Source organism: Triticum aestivum, chromosome 3D, assembly GCF_018294505.1.
Source record: "Triticum aestivum cultivar Chinese Spring chromosome 3D, IWGSC CS RefSeq v2.1, whole genome shotgun sequence".
NCBI lineage: Eukaryota > Viridiplantae > Streptophyta > Magnoliopsida > Poales > Poaceae > Triticum > Triticum aestivum.
The window spans coordinates 469,540,474-469,558,006 of record NC_057802.1 but is presented as its reverse complement, the minus strand read 5'-3'; the positions used below and the strand labels follow the sequence as shown (position 1 = coordinate 469,558,006).

Below are 17,533 nucleotides of genomic sequence, written 5' to 3'. Positions count from 1 at the left end.
CCGAAAGTTGTTTGGAGTCCCGGATGAGATCCCGGACGTCACGAGAGGTTCCGGAATGGTCCGGAGGTGAAGAATTATATATAGGAAGTCCTGTTTCGGCCACCGGGAAAGTTTCGGGGGTTATCGGTATTGTACCGGGACCACCGGAAGGGTCCCGGGGGTCCACCGGGTGGGGCCACCTGTCCTGGAGGGCCCCGTGGGCTGAAAGTGGAGGGGAACCAGCCCCTAGTGGGCTGGGGCGCCTCCTTGGGCCTCCCCCCCATGCGCCTAGGGTTGGGAACCCTAGGGGGAGTTCCCCCTTGCCTTGGGGGGCAAGGCAACCCCTTCCCCCCTTGGCCGCCGCCCCCCCTTGGAGATCCCATCTCCTATGGCTGCGCACCCCCCAGGGGGTCTATATAAAGGGGGGAGGGAGGGCAGCACACTACAGCATTTGGCGCCTCCCTCCTCCCTTGCAACACCTCTCTCTCTCTCGTAGAAGCTCGGCGAAGCCCTGCCGGAGACCCGCTACATCCACCACCACGCCGTCGTGCTGTTGGATCTCCATCAACCTCTCCTCCCCCCTTGCTGGATCAAGAAAGGAGGAGACGTCGCTGCACCGTACGTGTGTTGAACGCGGAGGTGCTGTACGTTCGGCACTCGGTCATCGGTGATTTGGATCACGGCGAGTACGACTCCGTCATCCACGTTCATTGGAACGCTTCCGCTCGCGATCTACAACGGTATGTAGATACACTCCCTTCCCCTCGTTGCTAGTAGACTCCATAGATGCATCTTGGTGAGCGTAGGAAAATTTTAAAATTATGCTACGATTCCCAACAGTGGCATCATGAGCCAGGTCTATGCGTAGTTACTATGCACGAGTAGAACACAAAGTAGTTGTGGGTGTTGAGTTTGCCAATTCTTCTTGCCGCTACTAGTCGTTTCTTGTTTCGGCGGCATTGTAGGATGAAGCGGCCCGGACCGACCTTACACGTACGCTTACGTGAGACAGGTTCCACCGACTGACATGCACTAGTTGCATAAGGTGGCTAGCGGGTGTCTGTCTCTCCTACTTTAGTCGGAACGGATTCGATGAAAAGGGTCCTTATGAAGGGTAAATAGAAATTGGCAAATCGCGTTGTGGTCATACGTAGGTAAGAAAACGTTCTTGCTAGAAACCTACAAACCACGTAAAAAAAAACTTGCAACAACAATTAGAGGACGTCTAACTTGTTTTTGCAGCAAGTGATATATGTGATATGATATGGCCAGAAGATGTGATGAATGATATATGTGATGTATGAGATTGATCATATTCTTGTAATAGGAATCACGACTTGCATGTCGATGAATATGACAACCGGCAGGAGCCATAGGAGTTGTCTTTATTATTTTGCATGACCTGCGTGTCATTGAATAACGCCATGTAATTTACTTTACTTTATTGCTAAACACGTTAGCCATAGAAGTAGAAGTAATCGTTGGCGTGACGACTTCATGAAGACACAATGATGGAGATCATGATGATGGAGATCATGGTGTCATGCCGGTGACGAAGATAATCATGGTGCCCCGACGATGGAGATCAAAGGAGCATGATGATATTGGCCATATCATGTCACTATTTGATTGCATGTGATGTTTATCATGTTTTTGCATCTTATTTGCTTAGAACGACGGTAGCAAGTAGGATGATCCCTTATAATAATTTCAAGAAAGTGTTCATCCTAACTGTGCACCGTTGCGAAGGTTCGTCGTTTCGAAGCACCCCGTGATGATCGGGTGTGATAGATTCTTACGTTCGAATACAACGGGTGTTGACGAGCCTAGCATGTACAGACATGGCCTCGGAACACACGCAATACACTTAGGTTGACTTGACGAGCCTAGCATGTACAGACATGGCCTCGGAACACGGAGGACCGAAAGGTCGAGCATGAGTCGTATAGAAGATACGATCAACATGGAGATGTTCACCGATCTTGACTAGTCCGTCTCACGTGATGATCGGACACGGCCTAGTTGAGCTCGGATCATGTTTCACTTAGATGACTAGAGGGATGTCTATCTGAGTGGGAGTTCATTAAATAATTTGATTAGATGAACTCAATTATCATGAACTTAGTCTAAAATCTTTACACTATGTCTTGTAGATCCAATGGCCCACGTTGTCCTCAATTTCAATGCGTTCTTAGAGAAAACCAAGCTGAAAGATGATGGCAGCAACTATACGGACTGGGTCCGGAACCTGAGGATCATCCTCATAGCAGCCAAGAAAGATTATGTCTTAGAAGCACCGCTAGGTGAAGCACCAATCCCTGAGAACCAAGACGTTATGAACGCTTGGCAGCAGCGTGCTGATGATTACTCCCTCGTTCAGTGCGGCATGCTTTACAGCTTAGAACCGGGTCTCCAAAAGCGTTTTGAGAAACATGGAGCATATGAGATGTTCGAGGAGCTGAAACTGGTTTTTCAAGCTCATGCCCGGGTCGAGAGATATGATGTCTCCGACAAGTTCTTCAGCTGTAAAATGGAGGAGAACAGTTCTGTTAGTGAGCACATACTCAGAATGTCTGGGTTGCACAACCGCTTGTCTCAGCTGGGAGTTAATCTCCCGGATGACGCGGTCATTGACAGAATCCTCCAGTCGCTTCCACCAAGCTACAAGAGCTTTGTGATGAACTACAATATGCAGGGGATGGAAAAGACCATTCCCGAGGTATATTCAATGCTGAAATCAGCTGAGGTAGAGATCAGAAAAGAACATCAAGTGTTGATGGTGAATAAAACCACTAAGTTCAAAAAGGGCAAGGGTAAGAAGAACTTCAAGAAGGACGGCAAGGGAGTTGCCGCGCCTGGTAAGCCAGTTACCGGGAAGAAGTCAAAGAATGGACCCAAGCCCGAGACTGAGTGCTTTTATTGCAAGGGAAGTGGTCACTGGAAGCGGAACTGCCCCAAATATTTAGCGGACAAGAAGAAGGCCGGCAACACCCAAGGTATATGTGATATACAAGTAATTGATGTGTACCTTACCAGTACTCGTAGTAGCTCCTGGGTATTTGATACCGGTGCGGTTGCTCATATTTGTAACTCAAATCAGGAACTACGGAATAAACGGAGACTGGCAAAAGACGAGGTGACGATGCGCGTCGGGAATGGTTCCAAGGTCGATGTGATCGCCGTCGGCACGCTACCTCTGCATCTACCCACGGGATTAGTTATAAACCTCAATAATTGTTATTTAGTGCCAGCTTTGAGCATGAACATTGTATCTGGATCTCGTTTAATTCGAGATGGCTACTCATTTAAATCTGAGAATAATGGTTGTTCTATTTATTTGAGAGATATATTTTATGGTCATGCCCCGCTGGTCAATGGTTTATTTTTGATGAATCTCGTACGTGATGTTACACATGTTCATAGTGTGAATACCAAAAGATGTAAAGTTGATAACGATAGTCCCACATACTTGTGGCACTGCCGCCTTGGTCACATTGGTGTCAAGCGCATGAAGAAGCTCCATGCAGATGGACTTTTGGAGTCTCTTGATTACGAATCATTTGACACGTGCGAACCATGCCTCATGGGTAAGATGACCAAGACTCCGTTCTCCGGAACAATGGAGCGAGCAACCAACTTATTGGAAATCATACATACCGATGTGTGCGGTCCAATGAGTGTTGAGGCTCGCGGAGGATATCGTTATGTTCTCACTCTCACTGATGATTTAAGTAGATATGGGTATGTCTACCTAATGAAACACAAGTCTGAAACCTTTGAAAAGTTCAAGGAATTTCAGAGTGAAGTCGAGAATCAACGTGACAAGAAAATAAAATTCTTACGATCAGATCGTGGTGGAGAATATTTAAGTCACGAATTTGGTACACACTTAAGGAAATGTGGAATAGTTTCACAACTCACGCCGCCTGGAACACCTCAGAGAAATGGTGTGTCCGAACGTCGTAATCGCACACTATTGGATATGGTGCGATCTATGATGTCTCTTACCGATTTACCGCTCTCATTTTGGGGTTATGCTTTAGAGACTGCCGCATTCACTTTAAATAGGGCACCGTCTAAATCCGTTGAGACGACACCGTATGAATTATGGTTTGGGAAGAAACCTAAGCTGTCGTTTCTAAAAGTTTGGGGATGCGATGCTTATGTCAAGAAACTTCAACCTGAAAAGCTCGAACCCAAATCGGAAAAATGCGTCTTCATAGGATACCCTAAGGAAACTATTGGGTATACCTTCTACCTCAGATCCGAAGGCAAGATCTTCGTTGCCAAGAATGGGTCCTTTCTAGAGAAGGAGTTTCTCTCGAAAGAATTGAGTGGGAGGAAAGTGGAACTTGATGAGGTGATAGTCACCCCTTCCGAACCGGAAAGTAGCGCAGCGCGGGAAAATGTTCCTGTGGTGCCTACACCGACTGGGGAGGAAGTTAATGATGATGATCATGAAACTTCAGATCAAGTTACTGAACTTCGTAGGTCCACAAGGACACGTTCCGCACCAGAGTGGTACGGCAACCCTGTCTTGGAAATCATGTTGTTAGACAACGGTGAACCTTCGAACTATGAAGAAGCGATGGCGGGCCCGGATTCCGACAAATGGCTAGAAGCCATGAAATCCGAGATAGAATCCATGTATGAAAACAAAGTATGGACTTTGACTGACTTGCCCGATGAGCGGCGAGCCATAGAAAACAAATGGATCTTTAAGAAGAAGACGGACGCGGATGGTAATGTGACCATCTACAAAGCTCGACTTGTCGCTAAGGGTTATCGACAAGTTCAAGGGGTTGACTACGATGAGACTTTCTCACCCGTAGCGAAGCTGAAGTCCGTCCGAATAATGTTAGCAATTGCCGCATACTATGATTATGAGATGTGGCAGATGGACGTCAAAACGGCATTCCTGAACGGCTTCCTTAAGGAAGAGTTGTATATGATGCAGCCGAAAGGTTTTGTCGATCCTAAGAATGCTAACAAAGTATGCAAGCTCCAGCGCTCAATCTATGGGCTGGTGCAAGCATCTCGGAGTTGGAACATTCGCTTTGATGAGATGATCAAAGCGTTTGGGTTTACACAGACTTATGGAGAAGCCTGTGTTTACAAGAAAGTGAGTGGGAGCTCTGTAGCATTTCTCATATTATATGTGGATGACATATTATTGATGGGAAATGATATAGAATTCTTGGAAAGTATAAAGGCCTATTTGAATAAGTGTTTTTCAATGAAGGACCTTGGAGAAGCTGCTTACATATTAGGCATCAAGATCTATAGAGATAGATCAAGACGCCTCATTGGTCTTTCACAGAGTACATACCTTGACAAGATATTGAAGAAGTTCAATATGGATCAGTCCAAGAAGGGGTTCTTGCCTGTATTGCAAGGTGTGCAATTGAGCACGGCTCAATGCCCGACCACGGCAGAAGATATAGAAGAGATGAGTGTCATCCCCTATGCCTCGGCCATAGGGTCTGTTATGTATGCCATGCTGTGTACCAGACCTGATGTAAACCTTGCCGTAAGTTTGGTAGGAAGGTACCAAAGTAATCCCGGCAAGGAACACTGGACAGCGGTCAAGAATATCCTGAAGTACCTGAAGAGGACAAAGGATATGTTTCTCGTTTATGGAGGTGACGAAGAGCTCGTCGTAAAGGGTTACGTCGACGCTAGTTTCGACACAGATCCGGATGACTCAAAGTCACAGACCGGATACGTGTATATTTTGAATAGAGGAGCAGTAAGCTGGTGCAGTTGCAAGCAAAGCGTCGTGGCGGGATCTACATGTGAAGCGGAATACATGGCAGCCTCGGAGGCAGCACAGGAAGCAGTCTGGATGAAGGAGTTCATTACCGACCTAGGGGTGATTCCCAATGCGTCGGGCCCGATGACTCTCTTCTGTGACAACACTGGAGCCATTGCCCTTGCGAAGGAGCCCAGGTTTCACAGGAAGACCAGGCATATCAAGCGTCGCTTCAACTCCATTCGTGAAAGTGTTCAAAATGGAGACATAGATATTTGTAAAGTACACACGGACCTGAATGTAGCAGATCCGTTGACTAAACCTCTCCCTAGGGCAAAACATGATCAACACCAGGACGCAATGGGTGTTCGATTCATCACAATGTAACTAGATTATTGACTCTAGTGCAAGTGGGAGACTGTTGGAAATATGCCCTAGAGGCAATAATAAAAGGTTATTATTATATTTCTGTGTTCATGATAATAGTCTATTATTCATGCTATAATTGTATTGTCCGGAAATCGTAATACATGTGTGAATACATAGACCACAACCTGTCCCTAGTAAGCCTCTAGTTGATTAGCTCGTTGATCAACAGATAGTCATGGTTTCCTGACTATGGACATAGGATGTCATTGATAACGGGATCACATCATTAGGAGAATGATGTGATGGACAAGACCCAACTTAAGCATAGCATAAAAGATCGTGTAGTTTCGTTTGCTAGAGCTTTTCCAATGTCAAGTATCTTTTCCTTAGACCATGAGATCGTGCAACTCCCGGATACCGTAGGAGTACTTTGGGTGTGCCAAACGTCACAACGTAACTGGGTGACTATAAAGGTGCATTACGGGTATCTCCGAAAGTGTCTGTTGGGTTGGCACGGATCGAGACTGGGATTTGTCACTCCGTGTAAACGGAGAGGTATCTCTGGGCCCACTCGGTAATGCATCATCATAGTGAGCTCAATGTGACTAAGGCGTTAGTCATGGGATCATGCATTGCGGTACGAGTAAAGAGACTTGCCGGTAACGAGATTGAACTAGGTATTGGGATACCGACGATCGAATCTCGGGCAAGTAACATACCGATTGACAAAGGGAATTGCATACGGATTGATTGAATCCTCGACACCGTGGTTCACCCGATGATATCATCGTGGAACATGTGGGAGCCAACATGGGTATCCAGATCCCGCTGTTGGTTATTGACCGGAGAGGCGTCTCGGTCATGTCTGCATGTCTCCCGAACCCGTAGGGTCTACACACTTAAGGTCCGGTGACGCTAGGGTTGTAGAGATATATGTATGCGGAAACCCGAAAGTTGTTCGGAGTCCCGGATGAGATCCCGGACGTCACGAGAGGTTCCGGAATGGTCCGGAGGTGAAGAATTATATATAGGAAGTCTTGTTTCGGCCACCGGGAAAGTTTCGGGGGTTATCGGTATTGTACCGGGACCACCGGAAGGGTCCCGGGGGTCCACCGGGTGGGGCCACCTGTCCCGGAGGGCCCCGTGGGCTGAAAGTGGAGGGGAACCAGCCCCTAGTGGGCTGGGGCGCCTCCTTGGGCCTCCCCCCCATGCGCCTAGGGTTGGGAACCCTAGGGGGAGTTCCCCCTTGCCTTGGGGGGCAAGGCAACCCCTTCCCCCCTTGGCCGCCGCCCCCCCTTGGAGATCCCATCTCCTAGGGCTGCGCACCCCCCAGGGGGCCTATATAAAGGGGGGGGGAGGGAGGGCAGCACACTACAACATTTGGCGCCTCCCTCCTCCCCTGCAACACCTCTCTCTCTCTCTCTCGCAGAAGCTCGGCGAAGCCCTGCCGGAGACCCGCTACATCCACCACCACGCCGTCGTGCTGTTGGATCTCCATCAACCTCTCCTCCCCCCTTGCTGGATCAAGAAAGGAGGAGACGTCGCTGCACCGTACGTGTGTTGAACGCGGAGGTGCTGTACGTTCGGCACTCGGTCATCGGTGATTTGGATCACGGCGAGTACGACTCCGTCATCCACGTTCATTGGAACGCTTCCGCTCGCGATCTACAACGGTATGTAGATGCACTCCCTTCCCCTCGTTGCTAGTAGACTCCATAGATGCATCTTGGTGAGCGTAGGAAAATTTTAAAATTATGCTACGATTCCCAACACAAACAAGGTTGGGGCTCTCTCCACAACCGAATTGGAGGCTCCCAACGAAACCACGGAGCTTCACCACAATGGAATATGGCTCCGAGGTGACCTCAACCATCTAGGGTGCTCAAACACCCAAGAGTAACAAGATCCGCAAGGGATGAGTGGGGGGAATCAAAATTTCTCTTGGTGGAAGTGTAGATCTGGGCCTTCTCAACCAATCCCTAGAAAATCAACAAGTTTGATTGGCTAGGGAGAGAGATCGGGCGGAAATGAGCTTGTGGAGCAACAATGGAGTTTTGGGGGAGAAGAGGTGAGTCTTCTTGGAGAAGAAGACCCCTTTATATAGTGGGGGACACATCCAAACGTTATGCAGCCCGCAGCCCTCATCTGGGCGGTACTACCGCTGCCACAAGCAGGCACATGGCAACCATGGCTGAGGAAGGAGAGGTACACGCACTAGGGCGGTACTACCGCCACCTGGGCGGTACTACCGCCAATAAGCGGTACTGCCGCTCCCTACAGCCGCTGGAAAACAAAGGAGGGCAGCGAGCTGAGCGGCAGCTAGAGCGGACGTAGGAGCGGTACTACCGCTAATAAGCGGTACTACCGTGCCCTACTGCCGTCCCTACTACCGCTCCCCTGTGTGGTCCTTTATGAAATCCGACACGAAAAATCGAGACCACAACAGGGGCGGTAGTACCAGCGGCACTAGCAGGCGGTACTACCGCCTATAGGTGGTACTACCGCCCTGGCCGCGGTACTACCGCTTAGCACACAACACCCCTTGTTTTGCACAGCGCGGATACCCCAAAGAAGCAGGAAGAAGGCGAGGGTGCAAGGAAAGTGTGAATGATGATTCCACCCATACTCTTCCAAAACGGATCCCCTCTTGATAGTACGGTTATCCCTATGACTCAATTCCACCGAAAAGAAAGGAGGTTAAAAAATCCGTCTAACGTGAAGTCCTCGAGGGGTAACAATCGCAAAGTGCCCTTATATTAGATAGCCTGAAAAGCTTAATGCACACGATTAGTCCGCAAAAGTATTGTCATCAATCACCAAAACAAACCAGGGCAAATAATGCCCTAACAGCTACCACCGACGTTTTTTTGCTACAACCATGTACGGATTTGCTGGGGCCCGGGTCGACAACAACAACATTTTGCTGCAATTGTTGTCGATTTTGCTACTATCGGCGTCGTTGTTTGCTACATGCCTCACAACTTAGCTGCGACGTGCGACGACGGCGGCGATGTTTTTGCTTCAAGTGCCGCTGATTTTTGCTACATCCATTTATGGATTAGCTGTAACCAGCAACGACGGTGACGACGATTTTATGGTGCAACTGTGCTTCGATTTTGCTACCATCAGCGAAGATTTTCGCTACATCCATGCATTTGCGCCGGGGCGTTGCGACGACGGCGACACAAGGAATGTTGCAATCGCATTTACCGGATGCTGGAACCGCAATGGAAATTTGCTGGAACCATGGGCTAACAGAAACTGGACCCCGCGAACACGAGCTCCTCGGCGGTGACCATGACCAGGCGGGGGGTGTTGTGGTTGCGGTGGAGAAATGTTGGAACCATGCCCGCAAATGCTGGAAGCGGCGACTGCAGTGCTACGAGCAAGCGGCGAGTGTTTGCATGTGTCGATGGTCAGCGGCCACGGAGTTGCTACGGGGCTGTTTGGATCATTGCCCCAAGGCGCCCTGCTAAAATATTGGTAGCTGACCAGCTCTGGGTATCCATTTGGTTGCAAGCCAAATAATTGGCACGCCCACACCTCCACAACATCTCTAGTTCAATTCTCAGCCAATATTTTGGCAAGGCATGGGCGGCCGATTCCTGGGCCAATATTTTGGCAAGCCAACGATTGGCAAGGCTGGCGCTGGCTCAAACCAAACAGACCCTACGACTTCATCGCCCAGCTGCGGCGACGACGACGGTGGCTAGCTGCGATCTGCGGGGGTGGGTGCGACGAGGTGCAACCTGTTGTGAGGTCAATGGCCGACGAGGGGGTGGCCCACGATGAGGTGCGGCGAGGGCCGGATGGAGGGGGCAGTAGGAGAGCGCGGCGCCTCGGCGAGCTACGCGAGACGCGGGCGCGCGAGGGAGGGGGTGCATGCGCAAGACGCGGTGGGAGACGTGGGTGCTGCGTGAGGAAGAAGGGAGCTCTAGTGAACCATTTTTTCGGTAGATCCGACGGTCTATACGATTGGCATCGGAAGGCCCGCGCGCGACCCGTCGAAACTTTGGGGCGCTTATCAGTCGCCTCTCTTTTTAAGAGATAACTTTTTAGCAGAAATGTCCATGATTTTAAGAAATAACTAATTATTTTAGATAAGCATAACTTATTGTAGATTTATTTTTATTGTCATCATTACATTACATGCAAAATTTTAAAAAAAATTATCAACCACTGTACATACTCCTCCGAGAAACAATAATAAGGGAAGTGGGATTTCCCCTTCGAAGCAACACGCCGGAGTCCAGTTCACTCCGCTGTACGATCCCATCCCCTCTGCATCGGCAAGGCACCGCACCGACGCCGACCGCTCCCCACCAAGGGCGGCCGGGCGAGCATGAAGGCCCTCGGCGCGCACGCCTCCGACCTGCTCCACGGCCCGCACCTCGTCCGCGCCGCCGTGCTCTTCCTCGCCTGCGCCGCCTCCTTCCTCATCGGCTACCGCTGGTCCGACGCCTCCGCGAGCCCTCTCTTCTTCTCGTCCGTCTTCTCCCCCGCGTCCCCCTCCTCCCGCATCTCGTCTCGCTCACCTTCCGTCGCCATCTCGCCCAACTCCAACATCTCCTTCGACCCATCCCTAATCCCCGCCCCCGCAGCTGCTCCGCCCGCTTCATCTACTCCCAATGCCTCGCCGCCGCCCCCAGTGCCAACTCCGTCGCCGCCACCTCCAACGCCAACTCCGTCACCGCCGCCTCCCCTCCCGCCCTCGCCCCCTCCCCCGCCCGCCCGCCTCGGCATCGTCGGCGAGGACGGCGCTATGCGGGACAACTTTGACATCGGCGCCGTCGTCAACGAAACCGATCTGGCCACCGACGAGGGCGCGACGCAGGAGCCTGGCAGCGTGGGCGGCGGCGGCGGCAACAGGGCCCGGATTGGGAAGTTCCCTGCCTGCCCCGCGAGCATGAGGGAGTACATTCCCTGCCTCGACAACGACGAGGAGATCAGGCGGCTGCCCTCCACGGAGCGTGGGGAGCGGTTCGAGCGGCACTGCCCGGCCAAGGACAAGGCTCTGAGCTGCCTCGTGCCAGCCCCCAAGGGGTATAAGGCGCCCATCCCCTGGCCTCGGAGCAGAGACGAGGTGAGCATCTGTGTTGATTCTTGCCGGTTCAACTGGTAAAGAACCTCCCGGTTTTACTGCAATGGAATAGTATGTCTTTGTACTGCAGTAATCTTCTTCTTGGGTTTCTGCTAGCACCTCTCTGCACACAGGGTTTATTGTTTCACTAGTCACAGCACTCAAAGTTTTAGCTTGAATGACTAGACATGATTTAAGCAACATTTGATGTATGCCGTTATTGCTACAGAATCGAATTGAACCAACTGAGTTGGCTTTTTCCCCAGAAACTGCAGCATCCATGTAATGGAATTTCTGTAATGTAATTCTGTGAATTGCAGGTGTGGTTTAGCAATGTACCTCATACACGCTTGGTTGATGACAAAGGAGGGCAGAATTGGATTACCAAGGCTAAAGATAAATTTACATTTCCTGGGGGAGGAACCCAGTTCATACATGGAGCAAATCAATACCTGGATCAGATATCTCAGGTTTCCCTTGATTATATATTATAAATTACTCAAATATTTTTGGAAACGGGAAAGGTAACTTCAAATTGCTTAAAACATGAAAGCAAACGAGTAGTTTCTAGAGAGTGTACAAGTAAAAGCAGAACTTAACACATCTGGGTTCTAGATGCATCAGTGCTTAACAGGAACATGCAAAAGACAAATAACGGCTAAAGTTTCATGGACTGCATCAGCTTCCACTGCTAAAAAACCTCTACCATTGCTGAATCTCATTCGAAGCACATGTTTCTCTGTTTGTCCAGATGGTACCAGATATTGCATTTGGCTCTCGCACTAGAGTTGTTCTGGATGTTGGCTGTGGAGTAGCAAGTTTTGGCGCATACTTACTTTCACGTGACGTGTTGACATTGTCCATTGCTCCCAAAGACGTTCATGAGAATCAGATACAGTTTGCTCTTGAGCGCGGTGTTCCTGCAATGGTGGCAGCATTTGCAACACACAGACTATTATATCCCAGTCAAGCATTTGAGATTATCCACTGTTCCCGCTGCAGAATAAATTGGACACGTGACGGTGAGCACTCATTTTGATTTGTAGTTGTATTTCATTCCTGTTATTGATAATGCACCTGAGCAACACCTACTTTATTCCTTCGATTGACAATTCACTTAATTCCTGTTGTCATAATCTACCTATTTCTAAGATGGAATCCTGCTCCTGGAGGTTAATAGAATGCTTAGAGCTGGTGGGTATTTTGCTTGGGCAGCACAGCCTGTTTATAAGCATGAAGAGGCCCAGCAAGAGGCGTGGAAAGGTATTGCTACTTATTACTATGTGATAATTTTTTTTCTTTAGGGCTATATATAGTATGTGTCAATTTACTCTATTTTTCCACAAGATGCATCTATAGTTGTCCATTTGTTGATTATAGGATTTAGTCAGAGTAAAGTCTTCTTTTGTTTTCAAACCGGATTCCCGTTGACTAGCAATGGAAACAAAAAGTTCATTAGGACTAGAGGGAAACGGGTCTGATGCACTGCCAGAAAACTCGATCTTGAGCTACAGGCATTACCTATTGGGTCTGATTTTGATTCGTGCTATCCTATTGCAAAATACAAACTGATCTCAGCCAGAACAACTTAAACAGTCTTGACAGGAAAATGTTATCATATTGTGTATGCCTGTATCTTTGGCATACACAAATGCTTTGACCTGAATTCCTGTGCTCTACTACCTATTTGGCTGTTCCCGGCTTCCCGCATAAGTTAAATTGCACAACTAGAAAGAGGATGTATTTGTATGGTTACACGTGAACAATATTTTTCTAGTAACAACTATCTACGCCAAACTGCTAATATGCACAGATGGCCTGATTAAATCTACAGTATGCCAGAGACATTCTTTCATGTAAAGGATGAGGAAAAGTGGAAGTGCATAGTTAAACTGCAAATCCTTGGGATGTTGTAATAATAGTTTTTGATAATATTACTTATATCAGGTCAAGAAGCCTCTGATAATGAAATGCTGCATTGTTTTTTGTTTCCAAAATGATTGCTCACAGATATTTTTTTTTGTAGAGATGGAGGACCTCACAACCAGACTTTGTTGGGAGCTTGTGAAGAAAGAGGGATATGTTGCTATGTGGAGGAAGCCTGTAAATAACTCATGCTATATGAGCCGTGATCCAGGGGTCAAACCTCCACTTTGTGATACTGATGATAATCCAGATAATGTCTGGTATGTTTCGACCTCACTTGACCCAGTTTTATTATTGAAGCCTCAGTTTAACACTTTAGTCATTTCTTGGACAAGTCTTGGCAGTGGAAATAACTTAATAACTGTCATTACTGGCCACATTGTTTTCTCTCTCATTAAGATCTTTAATTCTTGTTGGGCCTTAAAATAGCACTTTAGATGAGAGCGATCTTTCATTTCCATCATCATTAGCAAGATCTGTTACGCATTTGCCATCAGTATGACAATACCTGATAAACACAAAGCATGTTGACAGCAAAATCTGCAAGAATGTGGCGTATAATTAGTGTTGGGGCAACAATGTGCTTTAACCTGTTCATCTTGTTGTTTGCACTGCGATCATTTGACAGATGCTGAAATTCATATAGACTGCTTCTCCTTTCTTGGACTATATTATACTGGCACTGAGCTTATTTGACACAAACTTTTTTTGTGCTATACGTTCTCTTCGGTTTCAGGTATGTTGGTCTGAAAGCATGTATCAGTCGACTACCTGTAAATAGTGACGGATCAACTCCCTTTCCATGGCCTGCACGCTTAATGGAGCCTCCAAGGAGACTTCAAGGTGTTGAAATGGACGCCTACTCATCAAAGAATGAGCTTTTCAAAGCAGAAACGAAATTTTGGGATGATATACTCGAAGGTTATATTCGTGTTTTCAAGTGGAAAAAGTTCAAACTCCGGAATGTAATGGACATGAGGGCTGGATTTGGAGGGTAATTTATTTGCTCAAAGCCCTTTCTTTCCTGGCCCCTCCATTCTCTTTCTCTTGTTGTTTCAAACATAGAAATAGCCTCCAATACACACCTCTGACCATTAGAAGGTTGTTAAGAATACAATGACTTGGAGGTACTTATGATAGCAAAGCTACTAGATGAAGCACTCACAACTGTTTGGATGAATATAGCCCGAGAATACATGGAAATACTGCTGGAACCGTTGACCTCGGCTGTCACAACCTTTTGCTCTAATACTAGGCTATGGGTTGTCCTGAATACAAAATAATTAGCAGATCAGACTTTTGTGCTTGATGTGGAATTTTGTTTTGTTTTGCTCAATATCTCATTTCTATTACCAATTTTGCGTATAGGTTTGCAGCTGCATTGATCGGTCGCAAGCTTGATTGCTGGGTGATGAATGTTGTTCCTGTTACTGAGCCAAACACACTGCCTGTAATTTATGACCGGGGACTTCTTGGAGTGGCCCATGACTGGTAAGTTATCGGTATATTCGTTGCCTGGCATAATATTAAGTTGGAATTGCTCTTCCTAAAAAAATATTGCACTTCAACATGGAGTTCTAAGCATAGCATATGAGCCACCTATATTTTTTCCTCATTGCATCTTGTCTTCCTGAAGTGTTTGAATGAGTTCCTGAGAACGAGTTGCCATGCATTGAATTAGCCAACATTTTTATTATAATATCATCAATGCTTTGCTTCCTATATTTTCCGGACATCAAATTTCTTTCTAAGAAGCAGCTGGTAGATGCTTGACGTGAATAAGCTCATGGCGTAGTTTCCACCTTTTTCTTGAAGAAGAAGAAAAGGCACCCAAAGGGCATCATGTAGGTTCCACCTTGATATTGCCCATTCTGCAATTTATATGTTTATATGGACAGGTGTGAACCATTTGACACATATCCAAGGACTTATGATCTGCTGCATGCATTCAGGCTATTCTCAAAGGAGCAGAAAAGGTAACCAGCTCTTTTGAACATAAATTCATGTTAGTTCTTTGTTCAGATTTCTCGACAAAAGATATGTAGAAATCTCCATGGTTGTATAACCCAGGAAACCCAAGAATACAATTGAGAACAAACTGCTGCTTTAGGCTTCTAGCCTTTAGCAAAACATGTAAACAATTGAGGTGCTTACGTTAGAGGAGATGGTTTATTACATGGATGCCCAGCTATGTAGCTACGTTTGCACTCTTTAAGCACCCGGTTGACAACACCTTGCTTGGATTATTGTGTCATCTATTACTCTGTGGTAGTTGTAATGCAGAAGCACCGACCTTACATCATCCATCGGATATACCTAACATATTTCTCTCATTACCAGGTGTAATGCCTCAGTTATCTTGCTTGAGATGGATCGCATACTCAGACCTGGTGGTAGGGCATATATCCGTGATAAAAAGGAAACGATAGAGGAGATCAAGGAAATAACAGACGCGATGGGATGGAGATCCACCATACGTGACACTGCTGAAGGCGCGTATGCTAGCAGGAAGGTTTTGATGTGTGACAAGCCGATGGTGCGCTAGCCGATCAGGCAGACCATTCTCCGGCAAGCAATGCTGTGGCGGGTGCCTGCGGTTTTAGTTCTCCGGCACCGTTGGAACTGACTACAAGAACTGCAGTGGACTGGAGATTTGACATTGTGCTCCGTAGATAGGTTATAGGTGGAGGTCAAAGCTGTAACTTAATTCGATTCATCATTTGTTTGTACAAGTCCGATCTAGCTCGGCGTGTTTTTGTTGTAACATATATATACGGTGATCGAAAGAAGACTTGGCAAAGGTTTTGGTGAATAGAGAATGGATGAGATGATTTTTTTTTTTGAGGAAAGAGAATGGATGAGATTTTGGTTGCACCGGGCTGTGATGAAAAGAGTGGTTGCTCCTTTGCGTGCAGGGTGTCTCTATTCTACTGACCGAGGTTTACAAATGTTCTATTACTGTTACGTTGGTCCATTGGATCTCATGTAGCATTGGACTTGTGTCGACAGCTTTTCCATGTCAACTTTTATGTAACTTTGATATGTTCTTCCATGCTGTATGTGGTACAGTTCCATACTTTGCATGCTATATGTGGGGGTGAAAAATGACAAGCCAGAAAATCGAACAAAAAATTCCGTATACAACCATAAGACGGACAGGAGCATTTTCTTTTGATCGGTCTGTAGGATTTTTTTTTCTTGTTTGCTTTGGAAATGAGCAATGGGATTGGAACACTTTTATTTTGAGAAACGTAACAATTTTTTTGAGCAGTAGGATTTTTGTTAAAGCTTATTAGAGCAGGTGGGGTTGGAACATTGTATTCTGATTTTTTTAGTTTAGAGTCCGATCGGCATCACTGACCATGGGCTCTCACAAAAGCCCAACAGGCCGAGCAATAATAGCGGAGCCCTAAACCGTACCATACAGTGAAAATCTAATTTTTTTTCCTCACAAAGAAAAATGGAAATCTAAATAACTATGAGATCTGTCTCACCTAATGCCAAACAAATTGACTCCGCATGCGGGCAAAGCTCAATTATCTACTGATTGTGGACAGTACTTTCTTTTTTTGCGGGTAGGACAGTACTATCTCCACATACACTAGAACTGTAATCACCGGCCTGAGTACAGTTCATGAGCTCCTGCACATGTGAGTACAATCCATAAGGGGAGTATATCATGTGATTCCATGACTAAGTGCTCCCATGCTCCAAGTTTGAAAAAGGTCAAATATGGAAGTGTTATTTTTTTTTTTGTTTTTTAGAATCTTCACAAGACTTATGTCTACAACTCCTAAAAATTTCAGATCCAAATTCGAAATACACATCGAGAAACAAAAATAAATAAATTTAGATGTGAATAGTGTTGTTTTGGACACTATTCATGTTTTTGTCTTTATTACTAACACTATTCATATTGGATTTGTCTTTTTTGTTCTTAATGTGTATTTCAAATTATGAATAAAACTCCCTTTCCCCCGCAAAAAAAGTGTATTTAGAATTTAGATTTGAAATTTTTAGGGGGTGTAAACATATGTGTGGTAACACTTCTAAATTTGTCCTTTTCAAACTTGGAGCATGGTATCACAAGATATGATATTCTTCTAGTCGATGAGCTCGCGTACATGTGTATTCTGGAAATGCTGATGCATTCGCGCGACACATTAATTGGTTGGAGGCCCGGGAGAGATTCTCTAGTTAGCGCTAGGGTGGCTTTCAGCCGAAATACGCACATGCAGTGCTAAATCTACCCCGTATATGCGCTAGTAGGGGATCACGAGGAGGGGGGACCGTCACAATAGCAACCACCATTAGCATTTTTTACGCTTAATATACCATATATTTGTGATTAAATTATTCAAATAGTGAATATAACATGCATATACTCAACTGTAAACAACCATTGAACAAATATATTGTGGTGGTGG

At 46.6% G+C, this 17,533-nt stretch overlaps 1 protein-coding gene across 2 annotated transcripts; it reads left to right on the top strand.

Moving 5' to 3' along the window:
* Positions 1 to 10,301: 10,301 nt before the first annotated feature.
* On the top strand, positions 10,302 to 15,950 carry LOC123079743 (probable methyltransferase PMT11). 2 transcript variants are annotated; one of them, XM_044502540.1, is made up of 9 exons: positions 10,303 to 11,183; positions 11,501 to 11,650; positions 11,932 to 12,202; positions 12,333 to 12,443; positions 13,207 to 13,366; positions 13,843 to 14,100; positions 14,475 to 14,597; positions 15,005 to 15,082; positions 15,447 to 15,950. In XM_044502540.1, the coding sequence occupies exons 1-9, from the start codon at positions 10,443 to 10,445 to the stop codon at positions 15,649 to 15,651; spliced, it is 2,097 nt and encodes a 698-aa protein (XP_044358475.1). In that variant the 5' UTR covers positions 10,303 to 10,442; the 3' UTR covers positions 15,652 to 15,950. The 2 variants fall into 2 exon arrangements, with proteins under 2 accessions (XP_044358476.1, XP_044358475.1); XM_044502541.1 differs by lacking the exons at positions 15,005 to 15,082; positions 15,447 to 15,950 and adding an exon at positions 14,865 to 14,985 and having other exon boundaries at positions 10,302 to 11,183.
* Positions 15,951 to 17,533: the final 1,583 nt, after the last annotated feature.